This window comes from Belonocnema kinseyi, chromosome 6, assembly GCF_010883055.1.
Source record: "Belonocnema kinseyi isolate 2016_QV_RU_SX_M_011 chromosome 6, B_treatae_v1, whole genome shotgun sequence".
Classification (NCBI taxonomy): Eukaryota; Metazoa; Arthropoda; class Insecta; order Hymenoptera; family Cynipidae; genus Belonocnema; species Belonocnema kinseyi.
Window position 1 is genome coordinate 143,252,795 of NC_046662.1, and position 24,704 is coordinate 143,277,498.

Consider the following 24,704-nt stretch of genomic DNA (forward strand, 5'->3'; position numbering starts at 1 on the left):
AAGCATCGCTCTTCATCTATTGGATGTCTGCCCGCGGTTGGTCTTAGTGTCGCCTCTCTTTTTTTGTTGCCGGCTTGTTCTAGCTGTGGTAGAGTAGGCGTTGCGCTTACATACTCCCTTTTTCTGAGTAATTCGGCATGGTTTCGCAGATGTTGCTGCGAAAAGTGCGATAGTTCCGGGTGTTTCTCGCACCACAGAGCATGCAGCCGTGCCATGTAACCCCATTCAGGTGCCACACTCTCGCATCGTAGCACTCTAGCAAGTCGTGATTCAGTCGCTCCGTCCACCCAAAGGTTGCGAGATCCCGCCGATCCATCGCATTGAATCTATTTTCATTGGCTCCCCCAGCTCTAGATTGGTCGGCATTGTTGGCCAACCCATTGTCGGGAGCCCTGCGCGTTCTTTTGTTTTGAACCGCACTTACTACAACTATGTTTGGTGTTGTCATTGTTGTTCCCACGAGAAGCTAGGGAAAGGGGTTCGTCCATCCTTGTAGAGCCCCGCATGCAAGGATAAGGCTGCGTACTCTGAGAGGTCGCCCGGTATCCCAAAGTCACCGTTCTAGACAACTCACCCAGGTGCCATTCAGCTTTCGGCATGGTTTTCACACCTCCGCTTGGGGGTTAATTCCTTCGGCACCACCCCTGGACAATAGTCCGCGACTGCTTATTTATTTTTGTAACCATATTCAGCAGAAACCCTTGGTACATGGACCCTCTATCCGCAACCCGAGGACGCGTTCGGGAGCTTTGTCATAGGCCCTTCGGTTATATAATAAGAATGACCTAAAGGTCTATGCTTCTACTGAAAGACAACGTCAGTGTGCTTTAAAATTTATCAAGGGGTACACAGGAGAGATTGATATGTACTTTGTATTGCCCAAGCGTGCCAAGATTAATCTCAGGTGAGGACGTTTTACTGGCGTTTGTGGAGACTCCAGACACGTGGATATGAGTATTATTAGAAATGTTAGCACTGGAGAGACTTATAGATACGTAAGCGTGCCTCCAGGCCGCAATCGGAAGGTAATGTTATTGAAGGCGTCTCTGAACAGATACAAACGTCTTCTTCGAAAGATTTGGTCTTCAAATCTTTTGGCGTTGAAAAGGTGTGAGTAAAAATTTATGTAGGTCTTACAATCTTCATTAAATTAAAAAGGCACGCAGTGATAGCCGAAATGTCAGAATATGAATAAACTTATATCTATTTATTAGTTGAGCAAGGTATCTGCGACTAACTTGTTTGCCGTCTCAGTTCTACTATACTCGTTTTGGGGTGGTTCAATGGCAAAAGAATGATCTTACACTTTTTTTAAAAAACAGGCACTAGAAGTCACTTTTTTAAATGAAAAGGTAATTTTGGAGTTTTTATACCTTTTAGACTCCGCCTCGTCCGCATAATTACTAATAATTACACTCCCCTTTTATCTACTGTTACTCTTTAAGCTGCTATCGACTGCAGGGCGACCGGAACGGCTTGCGCGGCGTCTATAGCATGAATTCTGATATTAAAATATGTTAGTCACTCGTGCCATCGACAATGTTTTCGTGGCTTGTGGGTTGTCTTGTCCATTATCTAGTGAAATTGTGAACTTAATAATAAATACGGGTTACACACAGCTACGCAAAGTAAAAATAAATATGTATTTGTACTAGTACTATTTCAATTTACGAATAGGCTTCGCTCTTAATTTGAAATATAAGCTTAGAAAATGTATTGACTAAATCCTTTATCCCTTAAAAACAAAAGTTAGGTTGTGTTTTTCTGGGTGCCCGCAATGTCATTTTTCTTACCTCCTTTCTCGGAAAAAAATATCAAAAAGCAGTGAGAGAATTGCGGAAAGAAATAGAAGAGAAACGAGAAGAAATTAATAAAAACCAGATGATAGTAGAGAAAAGAAAAGAATGATATTTTAGATTTTATCTAAAAAAAAAAGAAAAAATTGTAATATATAATTATGCATAGAATAATCTATATTCTGAAAACTCTATATAAAATTGGAGTTTAAATTATTTTAGTTCGTGATTTTCTAGTTTTCTAATTACTACCGTAAAGTATTTTTGAATATATCTATGGCAGTTGTGCGAAAGGTTTGTTTGGCTTGTAATAAAATGAAATAAAATTTGTGTAACTTGTACTATTTATTCTGGAAATTGTGACCTTGGTATTCACCCCCACATTAAGATTTAGAATTTCATCTAAACTTGTCAAATCAATCATATCAACTATATGTATAATTAAATCGAAATTTTGGACTAAGAAGTGTATCTATGATCATAACAGGCATCTTTGTGTGTAAACATTAGTCACTTTTAGTCACTTTTTAGCTCAAATGAGTCAATTTTGTCACTTTTTAAAAGTACATTAGTCTGTGGCAGCCCTGCCTATGCCGTTAAGATGAAGAGGGACTTATAAATCTCTTATCTCTTTATAAAAAAATTATTCTGGGTGCAGCTGACATCTTCGCAAACCGACGGAGTTCCTCTCCAAATTTTTTTTCGAAAATACGACATGATTGACAAAGGAGCGTTCTTTTACAAAGCCGTGAATTGAAAAGGAGCGTCCTTTTATAAAGCAGGGATTGAAAAGGAGTGTTCTTTTACAAAGCTGCGGAGCATCTGGCAGAGACCCTTGGATTTCAGCAGAACCTGTCTGCCAACTATAGTCAACACCACACCATTCTCGTTATATCTTACATCGGTATGTTTTGCTAAAATTAAGCTAAAATACGTTGGAAGCAAGTACAAGTGAGCAGTAATTCAAATTTCACATGATATTTTCTGTCTCGAAACAAGTTTTCCTAAGAATATTCAACGTGTTTTAAAGCCAAAATTAACCCTTCTTGGAACCCGCGAAAGTTCTCCCCATAAGATGCCATGTTTTTTTGACACGACTTTAATGAGAGATATATCAAATTTTCACTTGGAAAGGGCCCATAAGAAAGGCATTATGTGAAAAAGGACATATTTCTCCGTAAAAAAATCATCTAATAGTCGGACTACCTGACGACATTTTCCATTTTAGATCTTTATTATGTATACATTTCTAATTCAAAGAATTTTAAAATGCGGTTATGGAAGACTTCAACAATTGAAACTAAAAAGCGTTTGAATTTGAAAATTTGGAATAAACGACATTTTTATTTTATTAACTGTAAATATAAATTGTTTGATCATTTTAAAATTGAACTGTACTTGAAGTATCAAAATGTTAACAACAAGTAATTTGGTGAGAAGATTCTAAATCCGTTCAAAATTTAAGATCAGTGTAGATATCTTTTTACCCACCGTGAAAACAAAATTCAATACTATCGATTTAAGTTAACTCTTCAAGTAGTAGTAAATTCCTTATGTCTTTGCAGAGCTATGAATTAAAGTTTTTATTTTTAATTATTTTTTTTCTGAAAAAAAAAGATCTTCACTCCGCTGGGAATCGAACCACAGAACTTCCGTTTGCCGTTCGGGTGATTTTCCTTTAAGCTACTAGAGAGATCGAAAGAAGAATTATTTCTCAGAAATACACGCATTATTTTCCTAGGTGTCTGTATTATCATCAGAGGCGATGGTAACCACCGATCAGTGTGTAGAATTTTCTGTTGTGTGAAGAGCTAACTTAGATCAATAAGTGTTGATTTCTATTTTCACGGTCGTTGAAAAGATTTTAATACTGAATTATTTGAAATAAAAAGCCTTGAATCGTTATAATTTCTATGATCTTTTAAACTTAGAGCATTACATTAACTTAGAAATTTATCTAATGAAAAAATAATTACTGTGTAAGTCAAATTGTTGAATTTTGATGTATAAATAACAATTGAACACTTATTATTTGTAGAACAATTCTAGTCAGTTTATAGATTTTTGCAGAATTTGGATAACAAATTTATAAGCTTTTTAACTATTCAAAATAATTTAACTTCTAACGTATATTATTTAAAATACATTTCCAGACATTTCAAATAATATTTTCACTTCTCAATCTAAATGCAGTGTTTTGGGACCAATTCTGATATTGGCTTTTAATGCTACTGGGACTTCGTGCAAACCTACTAACTCCGAAATGTTAAGGGACGCGAAATTGTAGGCTGGAAATGATGCTGCTAAATCAGTGAATTTCGAGAAAAGGCACTGTTTTTTTCCTTCAAAAAATTTAGATAATATTTTGTGATGACTTCATGTTGATGTACCAGTCGAATTAGAGAATCTGTGATTTTTATAACTGAGCAGGCTATAGCTAGAATGATTACTATCATTTTAATTATTTTATTAAACTTTTACTTAGGTGAACCCGGTTATACCTCATAGCCACGGACTAAGTCAAATGACTGATGCGATTAGAATGTTATAAGTTAATTTAATACGATTCGTGAAACCTCTTGCGATTATGTTGTAGGTATACAATTACGAGCAGACGCGACCGTTGGAGGTGACAGCAGTCACCTCTGGATGCTTTCTTAGAGGTACCATCTGCCACTACACGGGTTTTTAGTCGCGCGTTTCCTGATGGTCAAGAAAGTTTCTTACAATGCGACAGGTGTTAAATAAATCCGCCTTCTGAGCTGCTGTCAATACCCTAATGTCATCTAAATGTTCAAGATGTTCAGTGCATCTTGCATGCACACTGCCTGTAGCTGAAATCACAATGGGCTGAATAGATGCATGATTAAGATTCCTCCATATGGTCTTTACTTCATGCCTTAATTCACTATACTTTGTGCATCTTGGTTGTATAGCTTGATTACAATTTTCGGTTAAGTGGGCAAGCAATGTCGGTGATGTAGACTCTCCCACCCTTTTTTTTTTCTCGCATCACGATGTCAGGTCGATTGGCCTGGATGTAATGATCCGTTTGGGTAGTAACATGCCAATATAACATGTAATCTTCGCTTTCTAAAACGGGCATTGGAATGTATCTATAGAAAGACATCCATTCCTTTAAGAGTCCTAGGTTTAGGGCCAGTTGCTGATGTATAATGCCCGTTACATCATTATGTCTTTTTGCATATTCTATCTGAACTATCGCGCGACCTAATCAACATAATCTCAACATACTCAGCACCATTCAAGCACGTTTTGATGTAAGACGTGTTTGCGATCATTCCTGGTGCTCACAACCTTGTCCTGTATCGGAATGACGAATCCTTCTGTCTCTAGATATAGAACACCCTTTCTTAGCCAAATATTGAATGCCTCACAATCCACTTCCTGTTGACCCAACATTTTGTGGTGCTCGACGTCGATAGCTGTCTACCTCCATTGTACTTCTAATTCCTCTATGGTTTCAGCCCTGATATTCAAGGCCCCATCTGTGGACAAATTTTAGGGCGTGTAGTCAAGATACGCTTTACAGATGGTGCTGTAAAACGCAACATTTCGTTTGCTGTTAAAATAGTCTTGCAACTGTATAACTTGAGACTCACGCAATTTTTTGACATCTACAATGCCTCTACCCCCTATATGTCTTGGTAAAACTACCCTTTCAATTGCTGATTTTTGTGATGCATTCGGTGCTTCGCCATTTCTACGCGGATCATTCTGTTTAACTTTTCAAACTCGACGTTAGACCATTTGATGAGCTCGAAGGAGTACGTAAGAACAGGGATGGCATATGTGTTGATTGCCCTGATTTTGTTTTCGGAGTTGAGAAAACTTTTTATAATCAATCTGTGTTTCGTAGTGAAGGCATTCGTTAGGTTTGTCTTAACTATTGTATGCTGAATACCCTTCGATTCAACAATACCCATATATTTATGTGAATCGCCTGCAGTCATTGCCTCGATGCTCTGTTCTTCATTTGTCTAGTTCGAACCCCATGTGGATATCTTTGGAAAACTGCTTTGTGACATCGATTACCTGCTGCAGTTTCTGGGCTGAACTAGCGTACAGCTTCAAGTCATCCATTTACAGAAGATGGGTCACTTGATGACCATACTCATCATCATGAATTCTGAACCCATCAGACATGTTGTTTCGTGTTTTGCTCAATGGGTTCAACGCTAAACAGAACCATAGTGCACTGAAGGAGTCTCCTTGAAATATACCCGTCGTAAAACGTATTGATGTAGTTATCCTCGGGTGTCCATGATCAAAATACTTGACTTAGAAAGTCAATAATACGTGGGCAGAGTTTGTAAAGTTTTAAGATTTCAAGCAAATAGTCATTCGGTACGGAGGGAAACGCTTGCTTGTAGTCAATGTATGCATTGTGTAAGTTTCTTTGATGCTTAGGAGCTTGAGTCACATCTACAGTGTCTATAGTAACTATATATTTACAGCCTGGCGAGTTTTTACAACATCCTTTTTGTTCTACTGTAAGAATGTCATTCTCGTCGCAATGAGAATATACCTAATCTGCCGTGATAGCTGTAAGATATTCATAAATTTTTGGAAGACAGGCCATCGGTTGAAATTCAGATGGATTTTGAGCATCTGGTTTCTTAGGTAACATATATGTAGTACACTGGAGCTTAAAGCCTGCAATCAGATCTGGGTGTTCAATGATCTTCTGAAAACACCTTTCCAATGCAAGATGTACACTCGTCAGGTACTTGTACCAGAAGTTGTGTACCATGGCCGGACCTGGAGTTTTCCAGTTAGTTGCCCTTTTCAAGACCGCTGAAATATCTAAATCACTAGTGGTCGTGCACTACTTTTCTTGTACCGACGCAGTCTGGAAGTAAGAACATCAAGTCTCTGTCGTTGGTAGTCCATAATATCATACAATATTGCTGGTGTTAATGCCTCGATGTGCCAAAAGTAGATGATTTTAGTAATATGGTTTATCAGCTTTCTGGTTCTATTTCCTTTTTCATATTAAGTTAATCTTCCCAATATGCACCTTACTTTGCTGACATCCATATTCAACCTGATCTTCCCATCTAATGCACACAATCACTCTCTGCGTCAAACTACCTTCTCGGCCTTGGATAAAACGCTGTGAGTACACGTCCCGGTCGTACGTCGCAGATGCTCAATTTATAAAGTAGCCAAATAAATTTGTTTAAAATTACCCCCATTTCCAAATTTGAAATCCTAATGGAGTGAATCTCTGAGACTGGGCCGATTTTGGATCTGGAGGAGGTGGGGAATTACCCAGATAGAGTGCCGTTTCGTAGAAAACGCTTTTGTTTATTCACGTTTGTTATTTCTGATCTCAATAGACCCCAGGAAAATCATGCATGGTATCATGCTATCATCATAAGCTGCAAAGTTGATGTGATTTTCATGATTAAATCAAATTGTGTAAATATATTCTATTTAAATAATGAAAATTTTCAAAAAAAGAAAGAAAATGTCGCTCAGTTTAACATTTAATATATAAATATCAATAACTAAATATAGGAGTAAATGAAATAAGTACATAATCCATTGTTACTTTCAATCTTAGAACTTTTATTTATTTATTTTTTATATCCAATAAATGCAATAGAATTAAAAAATTAATACATTATAAGTATGAAAATTAACTTTTTTGTTGGAAGTTCATAATTTTGGTTCGCAAATTATCTTTTTGCTTGGAAATTTAACTATTTTGTTTAAAATTGATTTCATTTTTGATTGAAGGTTAATTTTTTTAATCGAAAGTTTAAATTTCCCATTTTTAGTTATATATTCATATTTTCAAGTGAAAATTCTACTGTTTAGTTGCCAATTAATCAGTTTTAATTAAAAGCTTAAGTACTTGGTTGGAAACTTATGAATTTTGTTGGGAATTTAGCTCTTTAAAAATGTAATCTTCTTGGATAAAAAATAAACTTCTCGACTGAAAAAGTAAAAAAATTCATTTTTTTGTTGCAGATTTATTTATCTATTTAACAATGTATATATTTGGTCGTAAATTAAATTTTATGAAATTGATGTATTTCATTTTTATTTTGTCTATTTGGCGCGAAAATTAATCCTGTCTGTTGAAGGTTCATCATTTACATAAAGAATTCAACTTTTTTTTTAATTTACCTTTTGAGATAAGTTAAACGAGTTAACAATTTCTTCGTTGGTGATTGTTCAATTAGTTACTATATCAGAAATAAACAGCATTGAATGCCATACAAAACAACCTATTGATACGTGTGTAGGTTATATAGGTTATGTTTTTTATTTACGAGATTGTGTACCGAAATCATTTACTTTCCAGATTTTGTGTTGATAATATTGCTAAATAATATTTTTGAGTACAAACACGTGAAAAATATACACTAAAACTGCGTAATGAACAAAGAATGTGCCCATGCTCGAAGAGACGTGCTCCCTGTGAGGAGCTGTCCGTAAACTTGGAACGCAGGTGTTGAACCGTTCAATAATGGGGGATATTTAAACATTTTGTGTTCACAACTGGGAACATGGATTTAAATTAAATACAAAAATGAAATGAATCAATTCTGGCCTGAAATTTCATCTACAAAAAAACGCATTTTATAATCAGCTTGTTTCAGCAAATCTGTAGATATATCCTATGACATTTTTTTGAATGCTTTCAAATACCAATAAATCAATTTTCTGTTCAATTATGAAAAAAATCAATGTAAAAGCCGATGAGATTTTTATATAAGTATGTGGATAATTCTTCTTTTCATCTCACTATTTCTAGTGCTGTTCCAACAAGGGGACGGAATAAAGACGGCGTTCCATAATAAGGCCCGTTACCTTATTCTTTGAAGTCTTAAGAAAATAAAGAGAATTTCTCGTATTTTTTTATGTCCTGGAATTACATTTTTCCAAAGCGCAAATTTCACTCATGTTAATTTTATAGGAAATTAACGTACCAACGTCGTACTTATTAATATTAATCGATTTATTTGAAAGGATTTTTTTCATGCTATAGAAAATATTATACAGGATCGTTTTCATTGTCTCGAAAGTCGATTTTGCAAACCACCTTTGTATGACAAACAGAAATGTCTTTTAGGAACGTACGTGCGTACGAAATCCAATTCGAAATTAAAACATTAGATAGTGTTTATGAAATAGAATAATTATAATTTAAAATAATGTTACGTTAAAGTAATGCTTAATTGAATACGGTTGAAATTACATGTAAACGTCTCAAATAAAAATGTTTTGAAATTTTATATTATTTACAGTATATTGCTGTTCTGCGATAATGTCACTATCGAATTTAATGGACCAGAACAAGCAGAATTCATTGGAAGCAAGCAAGGACGAGTTTATTTGACAACACATAGAATGATTTTTAATGCCAAAGATCAAAAAGAGAAGATGCAGTCATTTAGCTTTCCATTTGTTACGCTATCTGAGGTGGAACTTGAACAACCGATGTTTGGAGCAAATTACATTAAAGGCAAATGTCGAGCCCAACCTAATGGCAACTGGATTGGAGAATGCAAATTTAAACTACATTTTAAAAGTGGAGGTGCGATTGAATTTGGACAGGCTATGCTAAGAGCTGCTTCAATAGGTACATGTTTACTTTTATGAAAATACGTATTGATTAAATCATTTACTAAAATTATTCGCAAAGACTGAATTAAAAATTTCAGCTCGTTAATCTGAGAAACCAAAAATGTGGTGGGTTCTTCTTGTTAATTAAAATAAGTTTAGTCGACCAGTTGACGTGATGTGACGTCCTCCAGTTCTGTACCATGTGAAAGTTTAAATAAAATAACCACTGGTTTTCCAATTATCATGAAAAATTTGAAAGCGTGCCCAATCCGAAAATCAGTTCTTCGAGACGCAGTCGAATTTCCATCTTTTGTTAACGCATAAAAGAAGCATCGAGAAGCAATGAATATCTCAATAACTTCTTGGTCTCATTTTAAAGAGGAGATTTTAAGTTTTAATTTAGCAAGAATTTAATTTTCTCCATTCACTTGCCTGAAGCATGTTGAAAGTGAAATTTTAGAATTGAAAATTGCTAAAAAACATACGCGAAAAAAAGATGGATGTTTTTAATGAATTTTCCCAGTAAACAGACAAATCTACCAGAGTGTTTTCAAAACTTTGAAATTAAGTCCTCTTCGGTTTTACATCACACCATAAAATTATATTCACGAGAAAAAATAAATGTTAAGATCTTAAAATCATCGCGAGCACAAGATCACTCCCGTATTTTATGTGGATGGCCTGAAGATCTCTGCTTCTATCCAAAGACAACTTCAGAAACCTTTAAATATCATTGAGTGGTACACAAGAGAGATTGGCATGAACTTTTGATTAAAACAGTGTACCCAGATTGATCTGAAGCGGGGACGAATTACGAACGTCCCGCGGACTCTCAGCTTGATGATAGGAGTTTTATTAGACATCTTGAAACTGAAGAGGCCTATACATGCCTGAGCATTCCTCAGAACTGCATTCAAATCCTAAAGTTAGTTAAGGAGTTTCTTTGAAGCTGATACAAGGGTCTTCTTCGATAGATTTTGCCTTCCAATCTATCGGAATGTAACAAGGTATCTGCGACTAACATTCTTGCCGTCACGTCTCTGCTCTACTTGTTTGGAGTAGTTTCATGGGCTGAACACGAGCTTAGAACCCTCGACATTGTCACGCTTATATCATGCATATGCCGAAGAGCTTGAATAATTGATCAATTCTTCCCTTCTGCGATTATACACCCCAGGCTGTCAAGGCAGGCGTGGACTAGTAAATCTCCCATGTCTTTCTAACGGAATTAGTTTGAGTACAGCTTACGTCGGTGTAAATATAAGAGATCCTCCCCTAAAAATGGAAGACGGCTGAGACACTTAGTCTACATTTTAACATCAATAGCGAGAAATGTTTATTACTCCCGCTAGTTTTCTCACTTCTAAAAGCTCAAGTAAAGAAAGTAGAGACTGAAAAATGCTGTCAACAGCTTCTCGACAAGAAAATTCACGAAAACCTGACTGAAATGTAAGAAATCAGCCCTTGTCAAAGGATCTAACTTTGCTATTATATTATCAGGGATTAGTGCAGGTACAGAGGGTTTCATATTCGGGTGTCAGAATCTTGATACTTTAGAGAATCGCCCTTTTTAATTTAGAGTTGTTGACCGCACCAACGAAAATTTGTAGCTATAAGCACTTACAAGATTCGACCCATCCTTAAATTAAATTTAAGTTATATTTATTTTAAAGTTACCAATGAAGTATCAAGAAACCCGCACACCTAATTAATATTTTTAATAATTCTGAATGAAATTCCCAAATGACGTAGGGAGGGTAGCTTTTCGAATAGGAGTTAAAATTCTTTCTTCATTAGGAAGTTCCAGTACCCCTTTATTTTTATCGTCAGAATTTGTAATTGCTTGGCATTAGCATAGAAGTCATTCATAAAATACGTGACACGTTTAGAGGGGGGAGTGGGGGGGGGGTCTGCCGAAGTATCATTCGCCATGTTAAGATGAATTTAAAAAGTATCACACAGGGGAAGAGGGTCAGAAGTTCCTGAAAAATGTATCAAGTGTTTTGTGAATGGTGCAATAGGAAGATTGATATATTTTCTATTTCATTTGATCATTTATTACTATTTATCTTAAAGCTACATTCGAAACAAATAAGAAAATCTATTATCTGAGTAATATTTGTGTTGAATTCACTGCAATAATCATCGGTATTTTTGCGAGTTTATGTAGTTTTCAAGTAGACAGGAAAGGGCGTTTCTGCAACAAATGTAAGGCGGATTCTAGATACGTTAGCATTAGTGTATGATTGTGTGTGTCCATGTGAATCCGTGCGATGAAGACTTCTAGCATGTTCTCGGCGAGTCTGATAACGTAACGGGATTCTAGAAAATTCCAATGGCGTCACAAAATAATATTGCGCAGTTTCGGGAAGGCTGGATTTGCGAAAAACAAGTTTCAAGGTTATCACATGCATGTGTCAAGGTTATATGAGAAAAGCCAGTATTATTTATTTGATGCGTATAAGCGTCTCGAATGTTCTCGAGGGTCTGATGACGATGTCACAGAATAATATTGCGCATTGTGTGAAGGCTGAATTAGCAAAAAAAATGCAGGGTTTTTACGTGCATGTCTCCAGGTTATATGAAAAAAACAAGTCCGACATCATGAAGCTTTCACCTGTAGTGGTTCGTGCATGTGCTATATTTCTTGGGAAATTGTTTCATATCCGTGCTAAGCTTTGAGAACATTCTCGAAGGGTCCTGATGACGTCATCCTGCATGTCTTTTTTACCGACATTGATACATGATGGGTACTGAAACTCTCTTTGCTTCACCCATATCGGGAATATTCCACAGCTTACATCACAGAACCATATTGTGTAATTGTGTGTGTGTGTGGTAGGCTTTCAAAAAATTCATTCTAGATCAAATATTTGTTTAATGCGCAAAAAATATACAGGTGCATAGGTGCATAACTCGTAAAAAATATTGCACTCTAAAATCTTCCCGAAAATTAAAATTTAAAAATATTTAAATTCAACCGAATCGTTTTAAGCAAGCAAGGTATCTAAAATCATAATAAAAGCATTTCTTATGACCGTGAGATAGGTGGTTACAGTCTGTGCTGAAATCAATACGACGATATTCGGCAAAAGTCTCGTGTACCTGAGGACACTGAGCGACCCAAGGACGACCGCCTTCTGCATTTTTCCCGCGAGTGCTCTAGCATATTGTTGTGACGTGGGGATGCTTTTCAGGTTAATAACCAGTGAAAGCTTGGGACCTCCAAAAGGACGATTAGTTTAACAGAATATTCCAGGTATAATCGTCGCAACTCCATTATAAGGTTTCTATAGCTCTCTTTCTTTTCATTCTCCTTGGCTATTATGTTTTTGTCAGCTGGTGTCGAAAATTTGATAACGAACATGGTTCGCTTTTCGAAGTCAAGAAGAACAATGTCAGGCCTGGAGAGGCCCTTCTCATTCTCGACAATTGACTCTATTTCCCTAGGAGCATTTAGAGGAGCGATAGTAAGGACAATGCCCTAAAAGTGATAGAGATGGTAATAAACCACTCTTAGTGCCGCATTATGCCTTTGGATGTAGATCATTCCCGCATTAGTTGGACAACTAGGTAATATCGGTACCCCGACTAGCGTATGAGCGAATCATTCTACACATCCCCTTACGGGGCAGTTGTCATCGTCACACGACTAGTCGAGGCAACAGGTGAAAAAGAATCGATTACCTACATCGAAACCTCTAGACATCCACAGATCCATGCATCCGCAGATCCAAACATGCACACACGCAAACATTCAATCATAATCGCAAATACATTTGGACATTTATAAAAATGTATTTTTTACCATATTAGGGCAAAAAGAATCCACTTCTTTTTTAAAGATATACCATTCTTATGGGTACGAAGCTTTCTTTTTCAAAAAATCTATAGCAGCTAATATTGATAAGAAAGTACACTGCCTTACTTTCAAGAAATTCACAGGAGCTAATGTTGATAAAGACAAATTAATATTTCCAGTTTCTATATAGACGATAAACTAAGGATGATTCTAAATTAATTTTTAAGACATGTTTTCAACAGTACCTCATTGATTTGACTTTTAAATGACCTTGACCTTGAATTCATGAAGGTCAACCGACACCGGATTCGGATTCAGCATGCTCAAAAACATAATTTAATTTATTTCAGATTTTTGTAGCCTTTTTTCCGAATTCGACCTTCAAATGACCTCAGATGACCTTCAGATAACCAGATATGATCAAATCAACCTTGCATTTGTATTCAGCGACCCTAAAAATCTATATATAAATTTTTACGCATTTTTTTGAGGTTATTTTGTTGGTTTGACCTTCAAATAACCTTGATCTTGAATTAATGAAGGTCAACCGACACTGGATTCGGATTCAGCGTGCTAAAAAACCTATGCCTGAATTTTTTCAGTAATATTTTCTTCATTCGACCTTCAAATGACCTTGAAAGCGATCTGATCTGAAAAAACCGACAAACGATTCGTAATCAGCGACCCAAAGACCATAGAACCCCAAAGGTCGCCTCCGTGGACTTTGACTTTTTTTGTGTGCCTGTGTTATCGTTCGAAAATCCCTAGCGCTATATGTAGTTGCTCTTTGTTTTAAGCATAGATCTTAAGATCATCCATATAAAATACATGAGTGACCTTGTACTTTCGATTTGCAGGTTTCCCACAAAAGACGAGTGGGCTCAGGGTGTCGCCCTGAAAGACACCTCTTTGAAAGGTGACCTTGTTAGTTGTCACACAATTTTTTCCAGATGAGATAGTAAGTCTAGTTTTCCAAAGCGGTATCAATCCCTCTATGCACCTCACGATTTGAGGATGAACCTTTAAGCTTCCCAAAGACAGATCATACGTCTATGAGAGATCGAATCGAAAGTTTTCCAGTAATCAATCCAGGCCATCGATAGGTCACGCTGGTAGGATGCTGCATCTTTGCAGACACAGCTATCGATGAGCAGATTCTCCCGACATCCTGCAATTCCTTTCTTTGAGCCGCGTTGTTCATACATTTCTTGCCACACGGGCTCAATTGCCCGAACAATCCTATCATTTAGAATAGCGGTGAATATCTTATACAGTGTGTTTAGACAAGTGATTGGCCTGTAATTCTTCGGGTCAGCTAAGTTGCCTATTTTCGGCAGGAGTATTGTGCGCCCTGCTACCAACCACTCCGGAATTAGCTCTTCCGACTTTAAATATCAGGCCAAAATACGGGCCAAATGCTGATGGGTTGAAGGAAATTTCTTCCACCAGAAGGTCCGGTGGGGAATAGTTCTTCACACCTCTAAATACTTTTTTCACGTTCTCGATCCTCCTCTGGTTTAGGAGGGTGGTCAACAGTAACTAGAGTGTCTTGGAAGAGTCGAGATGGGTCAGAGAGAAACGGTTGCTTTTCTTTGGCCTACCTCTCTCCATTGTAGACTTCTCTTAACGTCAGATAGTATCCGTATTCTCTCAGCAATATGCTGCCTGATGGTCAGCAGCTTTGATTTGTTAATTGTGTGATAACGGATCCGGAGTTCGCGCGTGTACTTTCGAACATTCGTCTTTTGGTATTATGATCAACCGTTGGTTTTGTTTTACGGTTCGCATCGGCCAAAGCTCTCGCTGCATTGTACACACAACAATTGATAGTCCACAGGTCGGATTCTTCAGAAAAATGTCCACGAAGCTCGTCATCCATTTCAAACAGATCTTTAGGCTTGAGAGAAACCTGGTTGTTGATGTTTCTCCGGGTCATAAAGCATCGCTGTTCCTCTATCGGATGTCTGCCCCTTTTTTGGAGTATCTAGGCATGATTTCGCAGACATTGATGCGAAAGGTGCGATAGATCTGGGTGTTTCTCGCACCATAGAGCATGCAGTCGTGCCGAGTAATACTGTTCGGGGGCCACACTCGCATCGTAGCACTCTAGCAATTCGGGATTTAGTCGCTTCGTCCAGCTAAAAGTCCCAAGATTCCGGCGATCCATCGATTTGCTCTATCTTTATTGGCTCCCCCAGCTCTATAGTGTTCGGCATTGTTGGCCAATCCATTTTCGAGAGCTCTGCGCGTTCTATTTCCTTGAACCGTACTTACTACAACTATGTTCGGTGTTGTCATCGTTGTTTCTACGAGAAGCTAGGGAATGGGGTTCGTCCATCCTTGTAGAGCCCCGCATGCAAGGAAAAGGCTGCGTACTCTGAGAGGGCCCGGTATCCCCGAGTCACCGTACTAGACGCCTCAGCCAGTTGCCATTCAGCTTTCGGCACGGTTTTCACACCTCCGCTTGGGGTTGAATTCCTACGGCATCACCCGCGGACAAATGCGACTGCCTATTAATTTTTGTAACCAGAAACCATACAAAACTACCTTACCAATATTGTATAGCTGTAGTGGTGCGTACTATGTTTTCAGAATATTCTTAATGGCCTCATCCAATTTTTACTGCGCAATTTCTGAAAATGAATTTTTTCATAAACCACTTCAAGTTTATTTTCAATTATATGCAGGATGTGTAAGTTAGAGAGTGAGAGAGATAAAGGGAAAGGGGCTATGGTTTTAAAAGAAAGTTTTAATTAAAAAATAATTTCGTAAAGTTTGTAAGATTGCAGAAGGCTTTGCTATTGAGCGACTCAAAAAATACGAACAGGTTCTTCAGAGGTCCTTTTACATATAGTGGATCACTGTGACAGATTTAGAATTAATACCTCGTAGGCTCGTGATATTGAATCAACTATTTTGAGATGGAGAACATATAATTTGAAATCTCTTGTTAGAATTTGCTTGCTTAAAATAAAGTATCATGAATGATAAAATAAATTTAGCAATATTAGAATCTAATTCAAGGAAACTGTGAATCTAACATTGAAAAAATGATACCGTGATAACGTGAACATCTACTTCCTGGAACACTTGATCAAAATTGAGAAAAATAGAAATTAAAAAAATAAATATATTTTATAGAAATTGAGGATCATGCATTGGTTATTTTCAATGGTGCATTATATTGTTAACCCTAGACTGGTAAACCGGGGTTCCACGACACCCCAGTCAAAGTTGAAAGTTCGCTCCTGACTAAGGGCAGGTGCAGGTTGGTCTAGGGCCCTAACTATAATTCACTTCAACTATTTGGCAGTCAACTTCGGTCAACGAGCGAACGAGTTAGTGTTTGATGTGAGTTCTGTGCAGCAGTGAATATCGTGTGGGGTTGCGCTGCATCCCGGTTTACTATTTACGTTCTAGAATTGAGTGGGTAAGTGAATTTCAGTTTTTTTGTTAAATCAGTTGAAATAGATGTTTTAAGCGTGAATTTCTAAGTTCTAAGTGTAAACAATTTTTTAAATATGAAAATATAAGAAAATGAGGTATAGTAAATTTCATCATTATAAGTAATAAGGATCAAATTTTCTTCAGAAAATGGCGTCTCGCTACCAATTGCGCAGCCTGACTGTAGTAACAGAAAACTTGAATCGCAGAGAGCGAATTTTGGCACTTGATCAACCGTCAGAAGAAGATACAGATAACGAGGAAGCGTTTGGAGACACGAAATAGGAGGAGGACGCCGATGATCCAGCATCAGAACCAACTTCTGCTGCTGTGATCCAGGAGAGTCAGATGTAAGATATATTTTTCTTGTTTCTTTTAATCTTTCGATCTCTTAATTTCTATTTACATTCATACGTTTCTTTAAAGGTTGAAGATGCGAATGCTGCTGGGCCATCTGTCAGTAGGCACCAATAAGTGCTCAAACAGACAAAAAACAGGCGCGATGTGTTCTGTGTTCTCGAGTTTCGGACGGAAAAACAAAAAACTTTCTGGGAACGGTGTCATGCAGTTTGTGCTCCAATTGCTCCTCTGTAGATGAAACATACATGTTCTTATCATTATTTCCTTATTTTTGAATATTTATAATAATTTTTCATTATTTATAATAAATCTGCATTTTTAATAATCAATTTTACTAGTACTTTTAATATTTTCACCCTTTGTCAGATTTCTCAAAGTTCCTCTACTTCGGATGTTCAAATAATTAGGTTTTTTCTTCAAGAAAAAGCAAAAGTTGCTTATATAGCCTTAAAGCGCGATTATTTTTCTTTACAATTCCGTTTTATTTTTTGAAATTGGTCAATTTTTTGAAAAACTACGTTATTTTTTATTAAAAAAGTCAATTTTGCGGAATGTTGAGGTTTTTTCATATTTACCAAATTATTCAATATTTTTTTAAAAATTAACAGAATATTATTATTACCATTGTGTTTTACACTAAAAAACGAAGAAAATGCGCTATATTAAAGTTGTTTTACTGCACATAGAAAGCATTGTGCCACGGTACAAGTTTAGGGTGTAGTTGAACCCCGGTTTACCATTAGAGGTTGAACTCAGTTTACCAGTCTAGAGTTAAGCTGCAAAAAATCTTATCTTTCAAAACTTGTCTAGACGTATCGATTATAATTTAGAACCAACTAGAGCATGTCGACAAAGAGCGAGATATATTGATAACTAAGAACAGTAAATTATATGCAGCATTTGTAGGTTTAAGAGAGGATACGAGAGAAAGAGATACGTATTTAAAAAATGTTTTAATTTAAAAACAATGGCAGTCTGTGTAGGTTAGAGCGAGAGGGCGATAGGGAGAGAGAGAGACCTATTTATTTAACAAAATGTTAAAATTCAAAAATAATTTGGTAAAATTTGCAAAATTGGAGAAGGCTTTGTGATTGAGCGACTCGAAAAATACCAACAGAATCTTAAGAGGTCCTTTTACATACAGTGGATCACTGTGACAGATTTAGAATTTTATATTGATATAACTAGGCTCTCAAGTAAACTATTAGCAATTAATACGTGGCAACTCCATGTAATAATATTGAATCAACTATTTGAGATGAAGAACATATCGATGGGTTCTACGAAGAATAGGCTATCTTTTCTTTACCCTTAAAATTAGGCTTAATTAATTTTATATGAAATTTAATAAACATATAGAAGTGTTAAAAGTAATCAAATCTTTTTAAATTTCTTGTTTTGAAAGTTATAGGAGCCTAAATTACTTTACAAACTGTAATACAAAATACTGGAGTTTCGAGTTCGTGGAAAATGTTTCGAAAAATAATAGGTTATTTATTCCTCCTGAAAACTAAGCTAAATGAATTTAGCCTAATTTGTGTTTATGGGATAGCAGAAATCGGAAATATCATTACATCTGTGAAAAATGGCCAAAAAGAACCTCTTTTGTGTGATAAAAACAAAACATCATTCCGAAACCACTGGTCAGTCCTAAAAAAGTCTTGCTTCCACCGCTCCACACAAAACTGGGCCTCATAAAAACAATTTGTTAAAGCACTTGACAAAGAGGGGGAATGTTGTAAGTACCTGGGGGAGCAGTTTCGAAAACTGTCGCGTATAAAGCTCGATGCAGGTGTCTTTAATGGGCCGTAGATAAGGCAGATGTTGCGGGGCGAAACGTTTGTCACAAAAATGTCAGACCTAGAAGTATCTGCTTGGCTGAGTTTGAAAGAATAAACTACTATCTTTACCTCAATTCCCATATTGACGATTTTCCGTATAACTGCGGGGATAAAAGCGAAGAATAAGACGATCGATTTCAAAAACACCTCAAATATGCGAAGCACAGAGTACAAGGAATGTAGGATATTAATATGATGGCCGATTACTGTTGGCTCCTGAAAAGAGAGTGGGTCAAGAAATTAAAGAAGCGGAAAAGAAACCCTCTTTACTGAAAATTTGAGGACAAAAGAACACGGTATCGACGAAAAAAATGAAGTGAACTGATTTTGCGAAGCGTTCGCAGTTGTGAGCTACTTCTTTCGGGCTAAAATGACATCGTGACTTTTTTCCGTCAAACAGACTTCTGATTTGGATTCAGCGACCTCAAAAACATACAACTATCGTATCTTTGTGAGTATTGGGACTAATCTCCTCGTCGAACTCACATGGAGTCCTTTTTCCGCAGTCTTAAGGCGATATGTGAGGTTAGGTTAGGAAGTTTGGAGATGAGGCTTGCGTGTTGTGCTATGATGATCCAAAAAATTAGTATATTAGAGCCGCTAAAAACCAAATGTCAAGGCCGTTACTCCTTTTGTATCTATTGATTCCCCTGACATAAGCTAATTGTAATTTGTTAGTAAACCAGCTTATAAAACATCTAACACATGATTTAGTGTATGTTATTATTGTATTTAATATTTTCAGAACCTACTTACCTTAACTAAATCGTTATCATATCCCCCTCCTCCTCCTGCTCCATTCTTTTCTCATTCTCCTTCAAACTTTCTAAGAGTTTATTTACCTTGATTTAGGATAATTAAGGATTCAACAGGAGAAAAACTTAGTTATAACTGTCAGGAACCGCTCAGGTCGAATACGTCACCTGGTGATGAAATTTTGAAGTTTTCTATACGGTTAAATTTCTCCTAGTAAACACGTTAGACATACCAGGACAAGACATATATTCAAAAAGAATCAAAATCTTTTTATTATTTCGCGTAATTCTAGTGTTTTTAAAATGAATATTGAAAGTGAAATGTGTTTTGAATCAAGAATTACTAAAAGTAATGCTTTCTGTTATGTTTTTGGCTGCAATCGTCTGACTCGACGAGATCATACTGTTTGTTCCTTACATTTTCAAAAGGATGACTATATATTACCAGGTAAGTAAATTAATATCATTTGTTATTACTTTTTTCAATTGATAATAATAATGATACGTTAAATAAAGGTATAAAACACAAATGTTCAAAAGTTATATAAAAAAATGTTTATAACGATACCAAGCTTCGTCATAAACATTTAATTATAATCACATAACATTCATATCCATTATAACCTCAAAGTTGTAGTGTTTGTATATTTCATAATTATTTGACAATATAGTGCCAAAAATACATAAGCCACGTTTTTATTTATAAAGAATATTTTATTTATTTGCAGATGCAGCTGCTTCGAGAAGACATTTGAAGAAAACTGCAGTTCCATCGTGCAATTTACCGAAGTATTCTGTGGAGGTTTCCAAAAATCAAAAATTAAAGAGAACTAGTAGAAATAGGTGTTCAAATCAAAAGCGGGGACTTGATGACATTCGATTTCCTGTCGTTTATTGAAACTGATCAAGAATTAAGTACTTTTACGAGAATTAAAAGCTTCAAAGTACAGAATTTAAGTTATGCGGCAATGGCAGTTTTTTTAATGGTCGTTTAGACCGATATTGTCAAAAAATATTTAATCGCATGATAGACATTTTGAGTTCCTCTTTAAAATGTTTAATTACTTGGCCGAGTAAAGAAGAAATTTCGTAAAATATACCGGCCCACTTTCGCGATTTTCCTGACGTTCGTGTCATTTTAGACTGCACTGAAATCTCGATTCAAAAACCATCTAATTTGTGCTGTCAGTTAGTCGTTTATTCCCATTACAAATCAGATTATACTGTAAGGTACATGGCTGGGGTAACTTGTGCTGGAACAATATATTTTTCAAGTAAAGCTGATGGTGGTCGTGCTTCTAACAAAGCTATTTTCGAACAAAAGTGGCCTAGTTCAATTTTTAGATGCAAATTACAAGGTAATAACAGACCAACGCTTTTTTCTTGACGATATTTTTCGTAACAATGATATTATGGTTGTGCAGCCAGAATTTTTGACAAAAAAGAAACAATTTGCGAAGTCAGAAGCTTTTGAAAATGTAAACGCTTCAAGTATTCGAGTACATGTAGAGCGATTTAATCAGAGATTGAAAGTATTCAAAATTTTGGGGGATACAATGCCAATCAATCTTGTTCAAAAATGTGAGCAAATATTTACGACTATTTGTGCGACTGTGAACATGAGTCAACGTATTTTAAGAAACGACAAATTTTTTTGTGAAAACGAAGTTTATTCTTGAATGTAAAATAAAACTAACAATAAGGTAATCACCAATTATTTTCGTGTAAATGTGTGAATAAAATAACCAATTTTAAGAAACGATAAATGCTTGTGTGAAAAGACGGTTTATTCTTAAATTTAAAACAAAATGAATAATACTAAGGTAATTACAAATGATTTTCGTGTAAATGTTTGAATAAAATAACAAGAATTCTAATTATGCGTTGTAATTAATACTCTTTTAAAGACACATGATGAATCAAATCGTTGAAATAAGCTAGTTTTAATTGCCCTAAAAGATCCACAACAAAGGCTTCGTCAAAATCGATCGCTATAACGTATGAGGCATTATCACAGGAAGCATACAATATAAAATCAGTTTTCCATAAGTTTAAAATGTCCATACCTGTCTGAACTTGGGCATAGTACGAGTGTTTTTCTTTTCAAATTTTAACTGTCACCGTCTGACACATATTTTTAAAGTTAATTTCAAGACATGTATGTTCCCTACTGGTAAGAAGGCTCGCATTGAAACGTATTGGAAAATTTTCGGCGTTATTTTAAGTTGTCTGGATTGATCTCCACGCAGATAGCTGTGGTGAAAAATAATTTGAAAAAAAGTTTATCATGACTTTATATTTTTGTAATTAATAAAATTGGGAAAAGGTGCTATTTTTTAACACAATCCTACTATATTTTGCAAATTTTAGGCTTTTGTTGCGTCTTCTAATGCTTTAAACGAAAATTGTAATTATAATTTATTTGAGGTTACGTCTGACAGCTCCGATCGGCTTTGAAAGGGATTGTAATTTTATTATTTTTCCTACCTGATCGAGGTTTCAAGATCAAAGGACAGAAACGGCATTTTTGATGATTCAAAATTCTCAATGCTTTCTCATGCCAGCCTTTTTATCGGGTTGTTTATGAAAAAGCGATTTGCAATATGCATGCAAGAAATCTGATCTTTTTTACTTGACAGCTAGCTCAAATTCTGAAAGATTTGTTTACGATTTAATTTCAACCCATTAGTTATATAACTTCTGATTAGCAACTAAATCCTAAGATGCATGTTCTAAAGATACAAGGAATAATAATTTAAACTCATTTATATTATAATATGTACGGGTAAACAAACTTGCGTCGTATGGAAATAAGCAACTTACCTACTATAATAAATCAAAGCTGGCGCGATGTGCTTGCACTGTTCGCTTACACCAGCTTTGCAACTACATTCCATTTTTAATATTTCGCCATTTAGAGTAATTTCACCTTTTATTTCGTGAGGATTGTTTTTTAAACCCGAGGTTTGCATACAGTATGCATGCAGATTAATTGTCACGGCATACCGTCATCACTAGAGCAGACATTTGCACCCTGATTTGCCACGCATGTCGCTCGCATGTTTGACGGTAAACTTTAAGCCTAAAAATTAACGCAGGATGTAAACTGTGTTGTGAAATGAGGTTAGGACTATGACCCTCAAACTTGTAAACTTCACTACTCTATTTTCTACTGTCGAAATGTTCTGTGATTTCAATTCAGCAAACTTTGGTTACATTTTTGCACTAGCTGTATAATACTGATTGAAAATGTAGTCAATAATTCCTTAAGCATTGAAGATGATTACGCATGTGCGCGCATTTAGGTCATGCGGGAGACGAAAATCTAGCGGCAAATTCAAATGTCTCCTTAATCATTTTTAAATACACGGTGTACTAGGCCCATGTTCTTCAAGCAAATATTTAGTTTGCTCAACATTCTCTATAAACTTTCAGTTGACTTTGCCATTACCATATCATCTGCAAACGCTAACCCACGCACCTTCACTGTCACGAGATCCACACCTTCTTCGTTGTATAGGGCCATTCATAGATACTTATCCTTGAAGATAATAAGCAGCCAAGTGGACATAACGCATCCTTCTCTAACACATTGCCTAACGTCGAAACATTCGTTCAGTTGTCAATTTACCCTCAAACTTTTATCTCTGATCTGCCTAAAACTAAACATCTGATCCGTACAATATTTCCCTCGCATGAATCCACATTGGACCTCCCAGATATTTTCTTCTGTTATTTTCATTACCCGTTGAATAAGTATTTTTAATATTTTATGCTATTGTACTTAGTAAACTGATAATGTGTAATTATTACTGTTGCATATCCCCCCCCCCCCCCATCTTTCGACTTCCCTTACATAATTTCAGAAATACAGATTATTTCAACCTGTTTTTCTCCATAACTGTCTCTTACTCCGTCCATATCCCATGCCATGTGACCTTCTCTATTCCTAATTCCGACTAACTCTTTTCTACTACTTTCTTTTTTGCTTTCCTTAAGCTATTGCCAAACAAAATCTTTATCTCTAAGACCTGTGATATGCACCTTTCTCAGGCACACTTGTTTTTTTTTCTTTAACGGCTACGCGGGCTTTATCATTCCACTAAGCATCCTTAATCATTCTTCTTACGACAGGAGTGCCACACACTTCAGTAGAACTTCTATCCATAACTTCCTGGAACATTCTGCACGAGCCCCCTATATTTTTATTGCGTATTATCTTCTCCCAAGTTATTATATCTAAGCGTTCCTTTATCTTATCTGTCCATTCTTTTCGCTATTCCTAGTTCTTCAATCCCACCCGACTTCACTCAATGGAAGGGGAGTATAGGGATAGAATTACGACCGAAAGAGTCATGGTTGGTTTTTGTTGTATACTGAAGAGGGCACCAGCCTCAGGGACTGAGAGTAATAGGTTTTGCTCAGTTTGGGATTTATTCCCTGAACCGACGAAATAGAGCCCGTTAGGTTTTACTCTTCTCAAGATTCGAAAATATTTACTGCAGGAAGAAAATGATCCCATCGCGAGTGGACTTTGCCTCCTTCTCAATCACTCAGAAACGGATGGGTTGCGGCAGCATCTGGTTAAGTTTGAATCCCGAGCAAAACAGATACAGAGGATCGGTCCTTTAGTTTGTGTACTGATCAAAACCAAATACACGGGTTTCCATCTTTGAAAGATCGAAACCTCCAGAATTCTGGTAGGTTTTGCTACCGTTGGAAACTTAGCCGAAGATTCTTTCAAACGATCCCGAAGAGAGCGAACTGCCATCCGAAAGAGTTAGGTTTTGAACCTACTTTCAGCTCTCTGGAATTTTATTCTCTGTTTATGTAATATGATTTTAATCTCTGAGATTCTGTTTTTGAAATCAGAATAAAAGCTACTTTATATTAATTTAGAAATTTCTCGCTAATTTCAAATTATATCATACGCGTTTAAAACACAACTATATAATATACATTATTATTTGATAATGAGACAATAATGAAGTGATTTATTGATTAATTAATACGAGGGTAGTTCAATAAGTCCTTAGAATGAAGTATAAAAACAATTTTTTTTGGGTAAATTTTTTTTTATTTTTCAACATAATCTCCTTGGAGC

At 36.1% G+C, this 24,704-nt stretch overlaps 1 protein-coding gene across 13 annotated transcripts in view; it reads left to right on the forward strand.

The window, feature by feature from the left end:
- LOC117174282 (WW domain-binding protein 2) overlaps window positions 1-24,704 on the forward strand; it is a 315,912-nt gene that overhangs the window by 46,711 nt on the left and 244,497 nt on the right. For all 13 annotated transcript variants that reach the window (XM_033363221.1, XM_033363222.1, XM_033363220.1 and 10 more), the window contains exon 2: window positions 9,080-9,414. In XM_033363221.1, the coding sequence (XP_033219112.1) occupies window positions 9,080-9,414 (335 nt within the window). The remainder of the gene's footprint in view (window positions 1-9,079; window positions 9,415-24,704) is intronic.